We start from the raw sequence: 20,039 nt of genomic DNA on the forward strand, positions 1-20,039 counted from the left end.
TCCTCTCTCTGTCTCTCTCTTTTGTTCTCTCTCGCTTTGTCAACATATATTAAAGACAGGTTATTTCTTGTTTTGTCACTTTTCCGCTTCTCATTTATTTCCAATTTGTGTGTTTGTATATTTATTCCTTGCCGCAAGCAAATAATTTTCGCAGAAAATTAAATAAAGAATACGAGTAACAGAAATATAATTTGCCACGAAAAAAAAATGCTGCGAACAGTAAGACTTAAAAAGTTAAAATATAGGCTAGCTGGTGGGTGACCACCATGGTAAACAAGCCAGGGCATAGGCACACACAAAAAAACGGCAAAACAGGACTGCTCAAAACCAGCCAAGACGTTTATAATTCGCGAAGACACACTCCAACATGTAGAGCATAAGAAAAGGAGAGTGGAATCAATCTTTTTTTTTTTTCTTGATTCCCTTTTTCCTTTTTCCAAGCTGTACATGTTGACGTGTGTATTGACGAATTATAAACGTCTTGGCTGGTTGTGAGATGTCGTGTTGTGCTGTTTTCTTGTGAGCCCATGTTCAGTATTGTTTACCATGACGCATTCACATGGCAGAAATGACACGCAAGACAACATATCAAAGAGGCGTGTATTCTCAGGCAGAATAAAAACAACAAAGAAGCAAAAGAACACAAAAGAAAAAACGGAGCCGCAGTTGGTGGTAAGCTTTACGTGCCGTATGGAAGGCTACACGCTCTATCTTCGCAAAACATCTGTTCCGCTCTTGAAAACCTTCTTGCGAAGAGCTGCCTGCGCACAGGGACGCACCTGCGTTCTACAACCGTGGAAAAAGTGTGCGCTACATAAAGAGCTAACCTTAAAATAGTGATAAAGCAAACGCCACCTGACCCCGCTGCGGGCAGTCAATACTATAAAGCTCTGCCTTAGGAGGTTCTGTGCAAAATAAATAAACCCAGTTTGCACCTCGAACCGCGCGAAAAGCCTTCCCCCGTGGATATCCGTGCGTGTGGGCTTCCGCTCTATCCACTGCGGTACCAAGTACGCAGGATGGTGGTTTTCTTTAAACGTAGAATCAACTCACCTAGGGTGCCGGGAGTGATAGGACCTTAGAGAAACGGGTGAGTATTCCCTTGGGCTGGTAGGTATAGTCCTTCGCGCAGGTCTCTTTCATCCGAGGATGCACAGGCGACTGGGTTGACTGGGTCACACATGAACAGCGACAGAAGCGCCACAGGTGAGGTAGGAGGCAAGCTCTGGCTCTCGATTTTGTACAACAACAGCATCTGCCGTGGAGGGAGCGAAGCCGAAGCTTTCATGCGCTTGCTCCGGTTGACGGTGAGAGGCGCTAGCGCTGTTCGCGCGGCAGTTCGCGTGGCACGAAAAAATGCCGGGAAGAGTAGAAATTAGTATTGCAAGCCTCGGGAATAACAGGGTGCTTCATATAATTCCGTGCTTCGTTTTTCATAAATTCGTAGTTAGTATTTCTTTTGGAAAATTGCGTTGCCGACAGCACCCATTTGCTATGTGCCCTACTTGAACGTAATATTGTTTGCCGAGTCAGAATGTTAATCAACTTTTACAATTGACTCCCTTAATTAATGAAAATGGGTCAGTGGTTTAAATGAGAAAGTCGTAGAGAAGATAGAATAGGAACCGCAGTAAGCTTGTGTGCTGTGGAAGGTGCAAAAACCCTATATCTGCGTGTGTCGATCCTGATGAATCCTTTTACACATGCGGCCGCCCGTCCCTCTCTCGCTGTGCCCATGGCTGTGTGTAGCAGTGATGGGAAGTACTTTAAGTATTAAGTCCTCAAGTAGTAGTTTAAATACATTTCTGAGTACTTTACTTTAAGTACATTTCAAATGCTGTCTTCGACTCGAAACCAAAATCACACACAGACACACACACAAAAAAAAAACACGTTCCACAAATGATCTTTGAGCTTTTAAAATGCTTCCCTGGGTTGATAAAAAACAAGGCGACGTCCTTTGCTGGAGCGCAAGTCTACGAAGTTTTCTTTTACCATCTAAACAAGGTATACGATAAGTGGCGTGTCGTTACTCTTCGCGTAGCAGGTCCGTACGTACAGTATCGCGTCGGATAATTGGGGAAATAGTACCTGTTCGGGTGAATTTCGTTACCTACCGATTAAACCGGTGTTCGATTTCATCCTGCGGCAACAGAGCTGCTTTAGAGCGGCAACAGATTTGCTTTAATCTGTATCGGATGACACTTGCGGATGAAAATCAGAGCGAAAGTTCAGGGGAGGGGGGCCGAGTCCCCGGAGCGAAAACTGGGGGGGGCGACTGCCCCCGTGCTTCATCTTCCGACGCCCCCGGGGGTGGGGGGCATAAAGCGGACGCGCCTAAAGCAAAACTTAGCAGGACGCACGGAGTTCTTTCCGTCTGTTATACATTCTAGGGAGAAAAAAAAGTAATTTTAGTCCCTTTGAGGACTAAATGCATTGCCACATAAAATAGCCTCTTTAGGGAGTAAATGCACGAGATTAAACGAATGCCACAGAGTGGGGACAGCATTTCACGCTCTGTTATTCTAAGAGTCCCAGGTACATAATTCCTGCGCATGACTGAAAATATTTTGAAATAACCCGTCAACCGTGACGTGTCGGGGGATATAAAACCTTGGGACATGCGTTGGGCACAATTTCGCAAGACAGAACCTCTGTTTTTTGCTCTGTGTGTGTGGAAAATTGCTAAGTTAGCAAAGTTAGTTTTATTCCATCAGATTCACGAAGAGTTCATATTTACGTAGACTGTTGCATTCAGGAGAGCATTTGCGAAGTTCATTGACTATTTGCAGTCCTGGGGAGTAAATTTCGGGTTAGGAGACTAAAATGGAGAGTAATTGCAGTCTTTGGTACTAGCTGCTGCAATTCCTCCTGATTTTACCTTTTCCTCTTCTTCTTCTTCTTAGAGTGTAGGGCACCGTATGAGTATGGCGGGCTAGCCCGCCATAGTATGAGCTCTTTGCACACTCTAAAAACAGATGGTGGTGGTGGTGATGGTGAAAGGGCTTGCCTCTAAAAACAGAATTTCACCGCGTAGCAGGCTCTGCGCCAACCATTGCCACGAATGATAGGGTCATCATTTCTGATTCGATAAAGAGTGTGGGGCGTACGCCTTTTTGTGTCAATTTGGATGTATGATTACTGACAGAAAAAGACGGACTCCTCCCTCTCTCTTCGAATCAGAAGCGATATAACCCTGTATCATTCGTAGCAATGGCTGGCGCAGAGCCTGCTGCGCGGTGGTTGTTAGAGTGTAGTTTCCATTTTTGCTAGCCACCCATCATCCCGATTGACATCGTACTTTCTCCTGATTTGTTGAAAACGGAAGGCGTAGACCTTTTTGTGACACTTGTGCAGTGATGGTAATTGTCTCAAAAAGGCGTGCGCTCCGCGCTTTCCACAAATCAAGAGTGATAGGGATATCACTTCGTACAGTGGTTGACCTTCAGCGTGCTTTCTGGTGAAGTTCTGTTTTAAGTGTGACATGGTGACTAATTACCTAAACTTCATCAATTAACTGTTCAGAAGGACACTAACAGGCAAAAAAATGGGAGAAGTCTAGCACTCGCAAGTGAATAAGATAAGTATTTAAAGAGATTGAAACATTTATTTTACTAAAAAACAGGCTTTCGGACGGAAACGGAAAAAGAAAATTCTTTTTCGCGCCCTCAGTCCTCTCTAATAAGAATTTGTATTTCCTCCTCATCACCTTCTTTGTCCCATTTCCCTGATGTACATTAGTATAAATATCTCTACCAAGTGTTTAATGTATCGCACCTGATGAAGGACGGACTCCGTCCGAAAGCTTGTTTTTCAGTAAAATAGATGTTTGAATCTCTTTAAATACTTATATAATTACTTGTTCAATTAGGGAATTTCGGGCAAGAGCAATGTAGCAGAATGAGAGCTAATCCTCGTTGAAAGCCAGACTGTCTTTTAAAAATCCTGAAACGAGTGCATGCCCTGAAATGTCTAGAGCCGAATTTCGCTATGCAAATGAACCGAAACCAAAACCGCGCGCCTCAGGAGCGCAATCACCTTCGCGCCGACGGAGGCTTATCTGGGCCCAGTTGATCTGACGAGAAGATGAGCACCTCAAAAGCACGTTGTCCTCTGACGTGAAATGAGTGCTACGTCCTCCCTGCGCTGCTGTCGGCCCGGTTCGCTGGCGTACCGAGAGGGGGCAAGGGGGAAGCACGGCCCCCCCTTGGAGCTCCAAGGCCATTTGTCAAAATTGCGTGCTCTTTGGTCATAAATCGTCATGATTGTTCTCACGTGTCATAATAATATGAACCTCTGAGCAACCGCACAGTCCGCAGCGTCCTACTCCAGGAAAAGAAATGGTGGTGGTGTGTGTATGAGGGGGGTTGCACGCTTTGCCACCCCGGTTGCGGTTATACCTGCGGATCCACGCGGATATCCGCGTTACATCCTGGTTTGCGGATAGAAACACAATTTTTGAAATCCGCGCGGATAAAGTTCGAATAAACCGCGGATCTTTGCGGTACACGAGGGCTATCCGCATATAAGCACTTGTGGGTGTGGCTGCGTCCTCTAAGTTGACCCATGATTGAGAGCACGCAGTGAACTGAAAATGGTGTACATTGCAGTAAAACCTCCGAGACTAGGGAGTTAACAACAGATGGAAACAAAGGGTTTTACTGTCATGCATTCTGGTCAGCAGCTCTCACGCTCTGTCTCGCTCTAGCCAGCAGCTGTCTCTGGTCTCGCTTGCTCCTTAGCAACTCTTTCACTGTCCAAAATGGTGTCGCAGTGTGCCATACTGTGTCATTAAAGGGACGGCGGCATCCGTTCCTGTCGATTTCGAAACTGTAGTGTCATTTTATTCCTCCTGGACCACTGACCACAGAATCGAAAATCTCTCGCGAAATACTGGCGTACTTCGCATTTATTAAACGGAATACATGTCAAACATGGGCGTACCGAGAGGGCGCAAGTGGGGGGCACGGCCCCCCTGGAGCTCCAAGGTAACTTGTGAAAATAGTGCGCTCTTTAGTCATAGGTCGTAATGATTACTCTCAGATGGCATAATATGAACCTCTGAACACCCGCGCAGTCCGCAGCGTCCGTCTCCAGGAAAAGAGGTGGGGGGTTGCGAGCTGTGCCCCCTTCGGGAAGCACTTCGCCTCACCCCCCGGCTGGGGACGCCCATGATAACAAGGGCAGACGACGGATGGTGAGAGTATTCCGAAGTTTCCTCTCTGAAAATACGAGAAGACGTCACTCCCTCAGAGCCAATGAGGGCGCGACCTTGAGAAAAAGAATGCCGCAGCGTCTCATGTTAGCGAATTCACCTGCGGAAGCTCAGCGAAACTCATCGCTTCGAAAACAACGTAGCCACTGGCGTAATCATGCGGAAGAGCTACTGTTGGCTGCGAGAGATGCTAATTGGCCTTCAGAAGGGTGATGTCAGTTCGCTTCGATTGAGTGAGAAGCATTGAGCTGCGGAGAAACGTTGGAGACTGCCACGGGAGACGTGTCCAGCCACGCGTGCTGTTGTTGAGCTCGCAGACGCTGGCGCGTGGTTTCGTTGGTTTTGAATGTTTCTGAGTTAGATTGTGGCGAATTCCCGTAAACAGCTAATGTGAACAAGGAATGGCTGATCCAGCTGATCATCGCAAAACTGGAAATCAGGACATGACAGGCAATCCCTGCACCACCGAAGGATGTAGAAGTCGTTCGTGTGGAAGTCGGCATCCCACAGGCAAAATTCTAGAGTGGGACCACTTCAAAGCAGGGTGTCGGAGCGAACCGAAAACCGGAACCGAAAACAGAAAAAAGCCGCTATTTTGGTGCGAAACCGTATACGTTTTTTTCGCTCAGAAGGGAAACCGGAAAATATATTTAACGGTTTTCGGTCCAAGAACTTCGCTGGTTTGGACTACGGATAGGCGAATGAAACAGACGTGCTCTGAAGTCATGTCATGGATACTTTCCTAGGGTTATGTTTACGGTGGAATGTATGTCGGTATAGTATGACCCTTAGGCTCCCTTTGTAATGGTTTATAGTTCGCGCACCCACACAGACTTCGAGGTACATGTGACTCTCTAGCAACGTGCCGTAGTGTTCGTTTTAATTTGATCCCCAAAAAATCTCCTCAACTAAACAGCGACCCAAGGGGGCTGCATAACGGCTTCTTTATCGGTAATGTCGCGCAACGCGTCCCTTGTTTGAGAGCAGCTAAGTTGAATACATTTACGTATACGTGAGGGCAAGTCCGTGCAAAGTGGCAACTCTTTTTTGGACAGGACACGAAGAAAATAAAACGGAGCCGTAGAGCGCGTTTGTGAATGAAGGTGTTCCTCGATTTGCGTCGTACTTGTGCGGTGGTGATTGCTGGCTAGACAGTAGCAACAGACATTCGGATGGGACGCAATCGCTCCAACCCAGCAAGAAATTACTTTACGTATGACATCACGACAAACAAGTCCGTTTGTAGCATGCGCTTCAATAAAGGAGAAAGCCCATTTGAACAGACAATAACCTACAGGAACCAGGAGCTACCAACAACAACATATATATTCCGATGATGAAGTGGGGAGGTTTTCCACTCTAGGAGTGGAACGCTACCCCATAGCTAGGGGTCTAGCTAGGAGCTACCAATTTCACAGCTGTCTATTGATATTAAATACCGTGTATGCGGAATAAACGTGTTTACATTTTGTAACACTGATGTTTTTTTTTTTTTTTTGTGGGGATGAATATTCCCAGCAGAAGCGGAACCGGTTAAAAACCGGTATGAACCGTTATTTTTTTGCTCCGGAGCAGAACCGGTACCGGATCGTTTATGATGTAACCGGAACGAAAACCGGAGCGAAAAACGTTTCGGTTCGACACCCTGCTTCAAAGTGGTTTATTGGACAGGTCCCACTTTGAGTGTGGGACCACTTAGTGACTGGGACCACTTGAAAGTGGAACCAGCTTCACGATGGTCCCACTTGAAGTGGAACCAGTGGAATTGATCCAGTGGTCCCCTCTGCTAAGTGGTCCGGGATCCGGCCACTTAGCAGCTGGGACCACTGAATGCATGACCGAAAATAATGCGTAGAAATGCACATATTGCTCAAGTAATTACTTTTTATTCTGCGAAAAGCATACACTGAGCAGAAAGAAATAATCAATACATATCTACATGTACATACCACGTAGTATAAGTCTGATCACTCACTGTGTCTAGACAAAGCATATGCCTGACTGTGCGATGCACTCACGGACCACTGGGAGCTTTCGTTCGTTGGCCACCTCACATCTTGTATTTTCTTAGAGAAGATGACACGGCACTCCTGTTTTCCATGCAGGTCGCGACATACACCGCATTCCTCTTCACCGTGCGTTCAGAATCATCTTATCCTGTTTCTCTGCAAGTTCCTCCGAAGTTTCTAAAATGAAACATCTAATTAATAGTAATCAAAACATCACGGTCATCACTCATACCTGCAAACATTCGCGACGTGCAGTCCGATTGGCGTTTCACAGTGCGTTCTTGCCCCTACGCCGTGTCTTCTTGGCGTCAAAACTCTTCCGGGAAATCGACAATGTGTTGCACAGGAACCATTGTCATCGCATTGTCTTACAAAGCGCACTGAAACACACGTAAATACTGCACAGGAGATACACCATCCTTGCGACGGCTACTGAAGCAAAACCAACTTGCTGCGACGCGTACAAGTACAAGTTCCAACGTTCCAACCCTTCCAACTGCCACCTGCCACGCTGCCACTCTCGCCCTCGCCTCTCTCTCTCGGCTCTCGCCGTTTGAAGTTTGAAGTTTGAATTGCCGTGGCGTCTTCCGACTTCACATTGCATCAGCCTCTGCAATTACCTTTTCTTTTTTTGTTGTTGTTGTCTTTCTTCTAGTATTTAGCTTAATTTTTGTTGTTGTTGAGTGGTATTTTTTTACATTTCTCTGGTACTTAATATGTTATGATATTCACCTCAGATGAGAATGTGCACGAATTGGAGTTACAGGGATACAGCATATATTTGATCGCAGCTGCTTAGGCAAGGTCCTTGAACGTATGATACTGCACAGGCTCGAGTGGTGGCTGGAGCGAAGACCTGTTTTTCCTCAGGAAATGGCGGGTTTCCGCAGACACTGTAACTCTATGGATTCGGTGCTCGATTTAGTCTCTTCGGTCGAAGAAGCGAAGGCGGGAAGGAAAATAGCGATGGCTGTCTTCCTGGACATCAAACGGGCGTACGATTCCGTAAGCCATCCCTGTGTTATTCATGGGTTGTTGCAGGCCCAGGTGCCTCATAGGGCATTGACGTGGCTCTCCGACTTCCTCCGTCAACGGAAGATTTTCGTCACTACAGGCGAGGGGGACACGGAAAAGATCACTGTGCCACAGGGAGTTCCTCAGGGAAGTGTCCTTAGCCCCCTGTTATTCAACATTGTCTTGATGGGCCTCAAGGAGTGCCTTCCTCGGAGGGTGCATCTGTCCATCTATGCTGATGATATTTGCGTCTGGACTGTTGGCAAGTCCCGCCCTGCAATTCAGCGTCGGCTCCAGAGCTCACTTGATGCCATACATGCCTACTTCCTGAACGCAGGGATGGACATCTCCACTGAGAAAAGTGCTACCCTTCCGTTTACCCGGAAAGAGATGCGCCGGTTCCAAGTACACATCGGGGGGTCCCCGTTAAGGCAGGTCAGGCACCACAGGTTCCTCGGTGTTGTGTTGGACCGCAACCTGTCGTGGGCTAGACACATTGACTATCTCTCTTCAAAGGCGCAACGTTGGGGAAATGTGATACGTCACTTTGCCGGCTTGCGCTGGGGATGTACTGAGCGAGACCTTCTTGCACTCCACAAAGCGCTTGTTCGCGGCTCAGTAGTCTATAGCCTTCCTGTGTTGCACGGACTATCACGGACGTCCGAACACAAGCTCCGTTGCGTCTTGGCGCGCAGCTTGCGGACCTGTCTTGGCGTTCCGCGTTGCGCTGAGACGAGGATGGTGGTAGCCGAGGCCAGGGAACTCCCAATTGGCGTCCTCCGCAAGAGAGAAACTTTCCGCCACTACTTGCGATTGCGCGCTCACCATCGCCGTCACCCGCTGGTACAGAAGCTTCGTAAGCGACACCGCAGCAAAATCGCGCAGTGTGCGCAAGAACTAACGGACCATATACCTGCCTTCACTGTGGCCCCATCCGCTTCTTCAGTAGCGCCATGGACACTGCCGAGACCATCCATCTTGTCTCACATCCCGGGGATCAAGGGGTCGAAGAGCCAAACCCCTCCTCCAGTCCTCAAGCAGGCTACTCTGGAGTGGATGGACGCTGCATACGGAAACCAAACCGCTGTATATACGGACGGTTCCTCCACTACCGGCGGCTCATCTGCGGCATTTGTAAACCCAGACGAGTCAATTTCACGTGGGTTCCGCCTATCGCACCGCACCTCGGCCACCTCTGCGGAGTTGTATGCCATCCTGCTATTCCTAAGGTCTATTTTGGATCACCACCCCTGCCTCTGAGTGGTTTACACAGATTCGCGGGCAGCGCTGCAGTGCATAGACAGCATGGGCATCCGTGGCTCCTTGGCTCCGGTGGTAGTGAACATCCTAACGACACTCAAGGTTTTAGAAGACAGGGGCCACCGGCTCACCCTCCAATGGGTCCCTAGCCACATTGGAATAAGAGGCAATGAGGTAGCGGATCGGGCAGCTGCTGCAGCTCACCATCGCCGCTCAGCAGTCTCCATCATACTTTCGAATGGAGATAGGCGCTCCCTCTTGTCCGCTTTGACGTCGCCCTGGGCCCATCAGGAATGGTGTCATGACATCACCCGGTGGTCGCTTCTGTATGCTGTTGACCCAACGCTTTCATTTGACATGCCAAGCGGTTTCCCTCGCCTCTTTACGTCTCTAGTGCGTCGTTTACGACTTAGCGTCGCATTCACCCCTGCACTCCGGTATAGGCTGGGCCACAGCACCACGGCGCTGTGTACAACTTGTGGTTTACCGGCAACAATCCGACACATTCTCGAAGACTGCAGCCAGTACGTACGCGAGCGACGGGCCTTTAAATCTCAACTTGAAATGCTGGATCAGAGGTCATTCAACATCTGCAAAGTTCTCGGCCCATGGAGTAACCCTGGACACCAGTGCCGTGCACTTGGCGCTCTTCTTTCCTTTCTGAGGGCCACCGGCCTCCTTCACGAACTGTAGGGATTTCCTTCCCTCGTCATCCTTTCATGTGAACCTTTTTGGAATGGGGTAGGGTCCTGCACTCAACGCAGAGAAACATCCCACATCATCATCATCCATTCATCTATGTTGTTGTTGTTGATCGCAGACGCGCGCACCTGGATAAACAGCAATAAAAAGAGCATAGCTGTGCTAAAATAGATCAGAGTAATAGATCAAACGAAACATGGCAAGTGTGGACAAGATGAAATCTCAAAGGGGGAAGCTGCCCAACTTGGAGTCTCAGCGACCATTCTGGGAACAAAATGGTACCTGTGAGGCTCCAGCCGGAACTTCTCGAACCATCTGAAACCAGAGTGGTACCACTGATGTCAGCAAAGTGGAACCAGCCACCCCACTTCGGAATCCAGCTGGGACCATCCACATTCAACTGGAACCATTCTGGGACCATCAAACATCCAACTGGAACCAGACCAGATTCAACTGGAACCATTCTGGGACAAGTCCAGATTTTCGCCTGGGATTCCTTCCGATACCACGCAGGTGAGCGGTAAGACAAGTTTGGTTGCTTTGAAGGAAGCAATGCAGGTTTAACTTGGGAAGTGTATTGCAACTCATTCTCTAACGTTCGAGGCGTTTCATAGTGCAGTGCGGTGCGGTGCGGTAATTCGTGCATTTCGGATGCCACTAATCAAATTATATGTGCTGGTTATGCTAGTTGCCTCTGACGTCGCAGCTATTCATTCACTGTGATCTACGAACATTTGTGACAGTGCTTTGGTGATCAAATAGTAAATCAACATCGATTGCCTATTCATAACAATTTCGTTCAGAGTTATGCATGATCAATACACTATTTTTTCTTTTCTTTTTTTAGTGCTCCGCAGCCATGGCGACAACGACACACCTAGCCCAGCTGTTCTAGAAAACTTAAAAAGCGATAAAAACCGGGCTGTTTGGTGGTACATCTAAAAGCGATAAAACCCCGGTGCAGGGGACACAAAGAGACAACACAGACGAAGCACTGACTGACAAACAACTTTAATGGCAGGGACACATCTTAAATACTCAAATACTTAAAGTCATAAGTTAGGTGTTCTTCTTTATAAGGAAGCCTTGTTGATAAAACAGGCTGGAGATAGTTGCGTTAGCGTGCCTTCCGTGTTGGTAACGGATACAATCCAGCAATTCATTGATAACTAACGCGAATTCTGTTTCGGGGGGGGGGGGGGGGCGTTTACTTGGTGCCTTGTTTGCGTGATATCTTTTTTGATAACTTTGTGATAATTTTGTGATTACAGCATGACGGCCTTGGCTGCCACTAGGGGTCGGGTGTGCAGTTGGTGTATTTAAGATGTGTCCCTGCCATTAAAGTTGTTTGTCAGTCAGTGCTTCGTCTGTGTTGTCTCTTTGTGTCCCCTGCACCGGGGTTTTATCGCGTTTAGAAAACTTCACCTGTACATATTGGCAGGGGCGGATATAGAAGGGAGTCAGGATGTCCTGACCCCCACCTCAATTTCTGTCTACACATAGCGTTTAATTGACCTAGATCATGTATTTACCATGCTGGCCAAGGCTGGACCCCCTCTCCGAAAAATCTTGGATCCGCCCCTGCATATTGGATGTGCGAATTGCGATTGCCTTGAACTGCTCCTCGGTATTGAAGCACCGAAAGCTCCAGCGAAACCTGTTGCAATGCATGTGAAGAGATGTATATGCTCCAACTTTTTCAAAACAATTCGTGAGGACAAATAAGCTTGCTCTATCAACCGTTATCGCTTTTCGTTCCTCTACTTTGGCGGGGAGGGGAGGGATATATTTATTGAAAAAGAAAGGGAGGAAAGGTTAGTCATGCGTAGGCCGACTTGCTATTCCTTAAAAAAGAAGAAAACAACAACAAAAAACAAAAATCACACCCAGATACACAAAAGGGGACCTTAGAGGCCTGTCGAGAGGCCGGAGGCATCAAGAAAGCTCAAGAGGGTAGAGTCCGTATACAGTGACTCTACAAGACGGCAGTTGTAACCGCCCCCTGGTTGTGCAAGACTGGGCCGACCAGAGTGGCCAAAGAGATGTTGGGGTAACCAAGCTGTCGCAAGTGGCGTTGGTGGACGAGTCGTAATTGAGACAGATACAGGTTGCAGTATAATAGATAGTGCTCAATGTCGGCTTCCACGCAAGTTGTGCAATGGGGGGAGTTCGTCTGGCGGAGGAGTCACTCTTCAGCTCTGTTGCAACGGCAGCAAATAGTAAAGTCCTGCAGGGGTCAATGAGACGTAAGAAATTATCATATGAGGTAGAGTCCGCTCGGAACTGCCGGGTACGGACGCAGCGCCACCGACGAATGTGCAGGGAACAGGCGGGGGTCGTTAGGGATAGAGAGGTAGCAGGGAGAGCTCTGGTAGATGTTGCGAGTCTCTCCATTGCGTATGCGCAGTTGTTACCAAAAGGGCCTACGTGTCCTGCGATCCACTAAAGCGTCACAGAATGGCCAGTAGCCGCGAGTTGTGTGAGAGCTTGCGGTATGAGCGCGTGGAAAATGCATATTGTGCTGGAGCGAAAAGAGAGCAGCAGATCCAGGGAAGCCTTGCTGTCAGTCAGAAAAACCCACTGTGCGGCCGGCAGGCCGAACAAGTGCTGTAGAGCCGACAGGATGCCGAGGAGTTCTGCTTCCATAGAGGACATTGGGTAAGGGTAAGGGAGGGCAAAGGCTTGCTGAAAGTCACTATCAGGGATATAAAATGCAGCACCCGAGCTGTCTGCCGTCACGGCAGACAGCTCGGGCGCTGCCGTGACGTGTATACCTGGCGATTGTTCTGATACGTGGAGTGCAGAAAGTCGAGAGCGAGTTGGAGGGCTACTGGTGCGGGAGTGTTTCGCTTGCGCTGTAGACCGGGGATGGAGGAGCAGATATCGGGACGGGCAAAGATCCACAGTGCTGGGGCATAAGAGGGAGCGGTTGAGGAGGAAGGAATATGATCCTTCAGGCGGGCGATGGACTTGCCGAAAGCTGAGTCAGGGCAGCCGTCGTCAATATGGCGGAGATAGTCGTGAGGGTGACGCGTGAGATAGCGAGTATATACTCCAAGGGCATCAGCATCCCGCAGAAAGGGAACAGGCGTCTTGAGTGCTTCAGCAAGAGTACAGTAAGTCTCTGGTGTTCGTGGTACTCTCAAACAAATGCGAAGGCCGCGGGCTTGGGTGTTGAGTAGCTTGCGCTCCTATGTTTGGCTGAGGGCATGCAAGACAGGAAGGCTGTAACGCAGTGTCCCCAACACGAGAGCCTGGTGGGCGCGATGAAGATCAGAGAAGGACGGACCCCAGGACGCACCAGCGATGAGGACTGTTAGACCACGGGAGGCAAGGTATGTGGTGATTATATGTAGAGAGTTGCAGTTGGCGCTGCATCGTATCTAGGCGGGTTGCAGAAGTCCAGATACAGATGTCGTCGCGTAGCAACGTGGTAAGGGAGGCCATGATACGATTAAAGAGGAGGGGGCTAAGGACACTGCCCTGCGGGACTCCACGGGTCACGTGGTGCTTGGTGGTGTCCCCATCAGCGGTGCGCACGAAGAGATAGCGCGGTCTGTATCCACCTGTATCCACCGCAGAGAGCCGCCGCCCACTTGAGCAGCAGCAAGAGCGTCAAGGTTGGCAGCATGATAAACGCTGTCGTAGGCTTTCTTTACGTCGAGGAACACAGCGGCAGTCAATAATCCCTCTGCTTTGGCTTGTTGTACCTAGCTGACGGGTGGTGACACAGTGCAGCGCTGAGCGGCCCGGGCGGAAATCCGCCATCGCCTCCGGGAAATACTCAGCAGTCTCAAGGAACCAACTTAGACGTGTAAAAATAATGAGTTCGAGTGTCTTACAGCTGGTGAGGGCAATGGGACGGAAAGAGTCAGTGTAGTACGACGATTGGGGACAGGAATCCTCAGGAACTTATATGGTGCACCAACTCGAATTGAGAAGTCGCAGGAGGTGCAAGCGACCCGACAGGAGGAGGTGCCAAAGGGCCTTATAGGTAACTTGATCTGCCCCAGGGAGGTGTGCGGAGGAGCGGCTGCAAGCGCCGTTTCGAGTTCAGGGAGGCGTGTCCAGGACCAGAGTACTTGACGCGTGGATTGGGTCTGCAGGCGTCGCTGAGTTGGGGGTGCTGGTGGTAAGTCTTGCGCAAAAGTCTTCTGCAATTTGTCGTCAAGACTGTGATGTACAGAGAGACAGGGAGCGGAACGGATTCCACTGAGATACAGGGGAAGAGAGGCCTGGGAGTACTCCCCATGTATGTGAGAGTGGCGTACGAGGAGATAAAGAGGACGTGAACTTGCGCCAGTGGTCCCGCGCAAGGTGACGCAGATGGCGCCCAATACCTTGGGGCATTCCTATGCTTTGGGGCAACACGTACGATATACTTAGCAAGCGCGGAAGGAAAACAGACGAAGCTGGAGGGGAGGGGTGGACGAGGGCAGCGACAAACCCGAGGAGGAAAAGGGTAGCTCTGCCCATGCGCACTTCGCCCACGATTTTCCCCCCGCTCGTCACGCGGGAGTGCTGTGAGTGGGTCCTGGAGATCACGTGGTTTGGGAGGCCATCTGTGGGATATCTGTCGGTGTCTGGCGAATTCAGCTGGTCGTTTTCGTGCATCGCCGCGCTCTTTAAAATTAGTTTATTTTACAACAAGCATTCAGCCGAAGCCGAACATAGTGGTATCGATCTCATACGACCGTCCCTTTAACTGCACTTTATTGGACAAGCGTTCTGAAAAGTGAAAACGTCAGTGACACAACATTTTCATTACGTGGATTTCTTCCTACAAATACAATTACAGCAGACGTGCGGACACACCTATGTGAACTAGCCCTGTCGCGGATCTTATGTGCGCAGGTAGCGGATGCGAATACCGTTATCCGCACACACCTCTAGCTATTACCATTGTAGTACGAATGCATTTTGTAGTACTGTGGGGTAAATCCACCATGTGCTGTCTGTTCCTGGCAAAAAACGTTACAGATTTTGGAGTTCAAATCAGGAAATTGAATTTATTTCCAATAAAATTTGATAAGATTACTTGCAGTACGCGGCAAAAGTTCCCTACACGTAAATGTCTTGGTCGAATATTTTCTTCACAGCTTGGTTTTCTATTAAAATTTTTTGAGATTGTTAATATGAAACACCCTGTGTAGTTTGCACACAGAGCCTGTGTGAGCACATTTGAAGTGGAAGTACATAAAGACCAGTGATGGCCACTAACTACTAACTACTTCGTGATGAAGTAGTTTAACTACTTTTCAAGGGAGTAGTTAAAACTCCTTCTTTAACTACTGCAATATATTTTAACTACATCTATAACTACTTAATGTTGTCCATCAACACCAATCCCTTGTAGTGTTCTTGGACAACTAAGTATGAACCACAAGCAGTGATAATGATATTTAAAATATTGCCTTGTGCCTACGTCGCTTAATTCACATACTGTCGTAAAATCCACTGCCTGTCTCTTGTATATTATGCGCTGACAAAAGAGCTTGCTGTGGAAATGTTTTCTATGGAGTGAAAGCTTCTGGTAGAAAGGTACGTACAACATACGACGGTCCATGTACGAGATTTACACTCGGGCTCCTTCGTCACATATCAATGTGCAAATATTGTGGTGGGGGCCGATTGCACCCACTGTGGACCGTAAAATATTTTCGCTTAGCCACGATGATCGATCACGTAGCCATCCTATGCGGTTTCAATGCAAATTAAAGCAAATGAGGCTTCACTAGACAAGCATTAAAAGTGAAGATTTAGTACACATGCATGGCACAATTGCTCTGCACCTCCGTTCTCATCAAACAAGTAGCTCAAGGTAAAAGTCGAAAGCACAATTGTGCCGTAAAGCTTGCGGCAAAACCGGAAGTAGTTGGTGCCTGCAGTAACCTACCTACTGTAGTTAACTACTCGAAATAGTAGTTTAACTAGTAGTTGCCACTACATTTCTGCAAGTAGTTGATAACTACTTTTTAACTATGATCAAGTAGCTTAACTACATGTAGTTAACTACTGACCATCACTGATAAAGACACGTGATGAATCGCTGCATGCTTCTTCAAGTGTGTCAATTCTACAGAATATCCCGTCTGAACTACTATCTTGTGAGTGATCACCACCTTGACATCCCAATAAACAAATAAACCAAAATGAATGATGACTGCCTGTGTTGAAAAGCATCCATATAATTTCTGCATTTAGTATGTACAATACATTATCGAGTGCTGAGCTTTGTAATAACTACTATGCAGCATGCTTGCGTTAACAAGCCACAATGTGCCCCATCAGTGAATGTGCGTATGTCGCGTCCCTGTCAGTTTCATACTGTTGTACATCCCGCTTCTTCAGACAATTGTAGGCCACTCAGGTTCCCCTGATGCATTAGTTGCATGTCTATGAACACTGTTCCCTAGACACTTTACTAACATGTGCACAATTATCGAGCATTCAGTTTCTTACTTCTTATCGTGAGGATTCTAGCTGCTTTTCGAAAGCTTGTAAGATCCATCAAGTTGTCCTATGTAACAATGGCTGTGAAGAACCTGCTCACGGGTATAGGCTACAAATATATTTCCTGGTCATACCAGGTACCTTGAAATTTAACAACATAACATTCTGGTAATCTCAAGTATATTCCCCCGAACTTGTGAAATAATTGCCTGAATGTACTCATGATACGAGGTGGCGTGCTAATTCTAACATGAGTCAGTTTTTCATCACCACACATTTCTTTTAAATAATGCAAAAATGTAAGCCCAGCATTCCTCCTTACAACAGCTGCTATGAGAACTGTTGTGCTACAAAACTGAAGCATTACAATAGCTCAAGAAACAATCGTGTACTCTACATCTAATTTTTGGAGCCAAGAAACAATCACAACGACTATACGCTAGGACAGCTTGTCTCTCTGGCAGTGGGGAGGGTAAAGTTTGGAGAAACCACTTGACGAAGTGTCTGTCCAATCGCAAGGCAGCAACAAGAGACTTGCATGTGTCCACAAAAGAAACAGTGTGTGCCTCACCTTGAAATGTTACCCCCTTATTTGGGAGAAGGGACCAATGTGGTCGCTTCATGAGCAATAGGGAAGAGAGGAAAATTGTGGGGCAGCGCAAACAGCTGACCTAATTGCATAGCTTATTCGATGGCACATTTTGTGACCCATCAGTAACTCTGAAGGGATGACCTTCAGCCAGAGCATGTAAGAATATGTTGCTTTACAAACTTTAATGCAAAACCATGCAAAACAGTGCCCACACACATTCAACATTGCACTGGCTCTGTCACATAACAATAATCCCTGAAATGCCATGCAGCTGTGCCACCACCATCACCAGTGCTCAGCAGAAAAAGCTTGCATAACTTCATGATAACTGAAGGCAATGGCACATACAGAAGTCACATGTTCAATTGTAGGCATTGATGTACCCGAAGTACCAGCGTAAAGCGCACAGTTAGCTCAAGAACTCAGCCCGGAAGAAGACATCTGACGGTACACAGATGTTGGCCTTGGCGCCGAGGGTGCTTCTAAAAATAAATCTAAAGGTAAACAAGCATGCTTTATGTGCGCCACGGGTATTTGTGCTAGGGGGACTAACTGCTGCTAACTGGGGCAAATCATGGAACCTTTGTTAGTATCGCCACAATCCTAACCTCGTTGATAGACCGAGTACGCTGCGCAAAAGGAAATATATCTTTGCCAAATAAACTGGGCCTGTTCCCTGTTGAGCCGCTGGAGCACAAAGATACGACAGTTTCATTCCTCAGCATGAATGTCAAACAGCTTTGCCAGTTCACCAAAGTCAGGATATTGCATGTGCTCATTGATGATCTTCCTCGCAACTGGCATCCTGTTGAACACATTCCACAAAACGATTCCTACCACGTAACCGTCATTGCGAAGATAGAAGACAACGCCCTTGCTGAAATCATCATTTTTCTCCGGTGGTCTAGGCAGCTCATCTTTTGTTTCCCCGCCAGTCGCTTGAACTGCGGAGGTTGCTACGTCGTGATGAGCTTCTTTCGCAAACACACCCACCGTTGGAAGTTCCGCATCGACTAAACCAATTGCCTCGTAGCCCACTTCCGGCCCAATGTCAGACCAAAACATGGATTGGTGCTTGTAAGGCTTGCGTGCACCCATCATATTCTCCCCAGCGAGCCTGCCGGTGACCACGGCGTGGTCGTGGTGCTCGACGCGTCGTCGCCCGAGCTTGGTGTCATAAAATGATAAGGCATCTCCAGCTACCCAGACGTTGGTACGAACTTCAAGTTCGGCATTGGCCTTGAATCCACCCAGGCGGTCGTCCTCCTCCAGCCCCGAAGCAACCGCCAGGCTCGTATCCGGATGTACCCCGACAGCGACAACCACATGATCAGAAATGAGTTCTTTTCCATTGTCCAACGTGAGCTTCACCTGGTTTCCATTCACCAGGTCAGCTTCGCTGACTTTGGTCTCACTCAGCACGATAACCCCTTCTTTTCGAACTTTCTCGGCGGTCCACTGGGCCAAGTATTCTGGCAGCACGCGCCCCATGTTGCCCTTCTCTGGAAAGACCTGATAAACTGTGAGGTTTGATTTTTTGCTTCGACTGCCAAGTGCACATGCCAACTCACTGCCCAGAAATCCACCACCTACAATAGCAATTGACTTGGACTTCCTCGATATTTCTTCCAAAGATTTAAAATCGTCAACACCACGGAACAGTGTCAAGTGAGTGGCCAGTTCTGGCTTCTTTTCAAAAACAGCAAGGTTCTTGGGTTGACCACCTGTTGCTATTAAGCACTTGCCGTAGCGGATTTCGCGACCATCTTCAAGGAAAGCTTTCTGAAGATCTGCATCAATTCTTGTCACACGACAGTTGTGCAATACTGCCACACCTCCATTCTCACGATCGTCCAATTCCTCGGGACGACAGTAGAAATCTTCGTGCTCAAAGAAGATACTTCGTTCCTTCCCATTCCACTGTTTGAACCGAAGGCTCTTAGCAGCGTCGTCAACAAGCCACAGTTCCTTTGAAAGTGGTGGTCGCATGTATGGCTTGTGGTCCTCATCACCAATTAGCAGTACTTTTGCCGTTGGATCAATGGCTCGAATTGCACGGAAGGCAGCAAATGATGCCGTGCCTGCGCCGATAAGCAAATAAGGAACCATATCTGGAATCATTGTATGCGCTGCTGGCTGCGCTGTACCTCCAACCATCTTTCCTGTTGAAGGACTTTTCGGTTGTTCTGCGTTGTTCGGCGGATTCTTCATGGGTGGAGGGTTGCCAAACTCGAGGATATCTGACGCTGCAACATACGCCACGGTTCCAGCAATAAATGCTATGCTGAGCACAAGCTGACGATTGTACTTGCTCTGTTGCGCGGAATAAACTTCTAGCCATGGGCCTTTAAACTTTGGGAGGTCGTCCAATGTGGGTGGTTTGAATTCGACGGGCTTGTATCCGCTTCGAGTTGGGTTGCTGTAACACCGAAGCGGTACTTTAAATCGTGCGAACTTTCCAGCACGAACGCTTACGAATAACTGCTGCACACATCTGTATCGTGATGCATTCTTAACACAGTGTCGTGAAAGCATTTTGAACTGATTAAACAAACATGGGCCCATCTACAAATTCACACGCTCGCCATCATGCTCGCCATGGCTGATCAGAACAGTGTTGCTAATGAAGTGCCTCACACTTCGTCACTTTTAGATTTTCGCAATGACCGGTGTATCCACAACGATGTTCAAGACCGAACAATCTCATAACATTATATTTACAGAACAATACGCAACAACTTACAAAACCCGAAAACTAGAAGCGGGACAAATATTGCTGGAAACATTTTTGTGC

General features: G+C 48.0%; 2 protein-coding genes across 2 annotated transcripts in view; both read right to left on the reverse strand.

Moving 5' to 3' along the window:
* Positions 1-1,211, reverse strand: part of LOC135385300 (ras-related protein Rab-27A-like) — a 106,182-nt gene extending 104,971 nt beyond the window's left edge. The window contains exon 1 of the mRNA XM_064614529.1: positions 1,054-1,211. The gene's annotated coding sequence lies outside the window, so the exon portion shown is untranslated. The remainder of the gene's footprint in view (positions 1-1,053) is intronic.
* A 15,161-nt stretch (positions 1,212-16,372) lies between these two features.
* LOC135385301 (apoptosis-inducing factor 1, mitochondrial-like) lies at positions 16,373-19,862 on the reverse strand. The gene has a single exon (XM_064614531.1). It carries the CDS (start codon positions 19,808-19,810, stop codon positions 17,957-17,959), a length of 1,854 nt encoding a protein of 617 aa, XP_064470601.1. The 5' UTR covers positions 19,811-19,862; the 3' UTR covers positions 16,373-17,956.
* Between the last annotated feature and the right edge of the window lie 177 nt (positions 19,863-20,039).

This window comes from Ornithodoros turicata, chromosome 2 (assembly GCF_037126465.1).
Source record: "Ornithodoros turicata isolate Travis chromosome 2, ASM3712646v1, whole genome shotgun sequence".
NCBI lineage: Eukaryota > Metazoa > Arthropoda > Arachnida > Ixodida > Argasidae > Ornithodoros > Ornithodoros turicata.

Bases quoted from the DNA above. Each gene is read 5' to 3' on its own strand.
- LOC135385301 (XM_064614531.1), bottom strand. From the start codon at position 19,810: ATGGGCCCATGTTTGTTTAATCAGTTCAAAATGCTTTCACGACACTGT.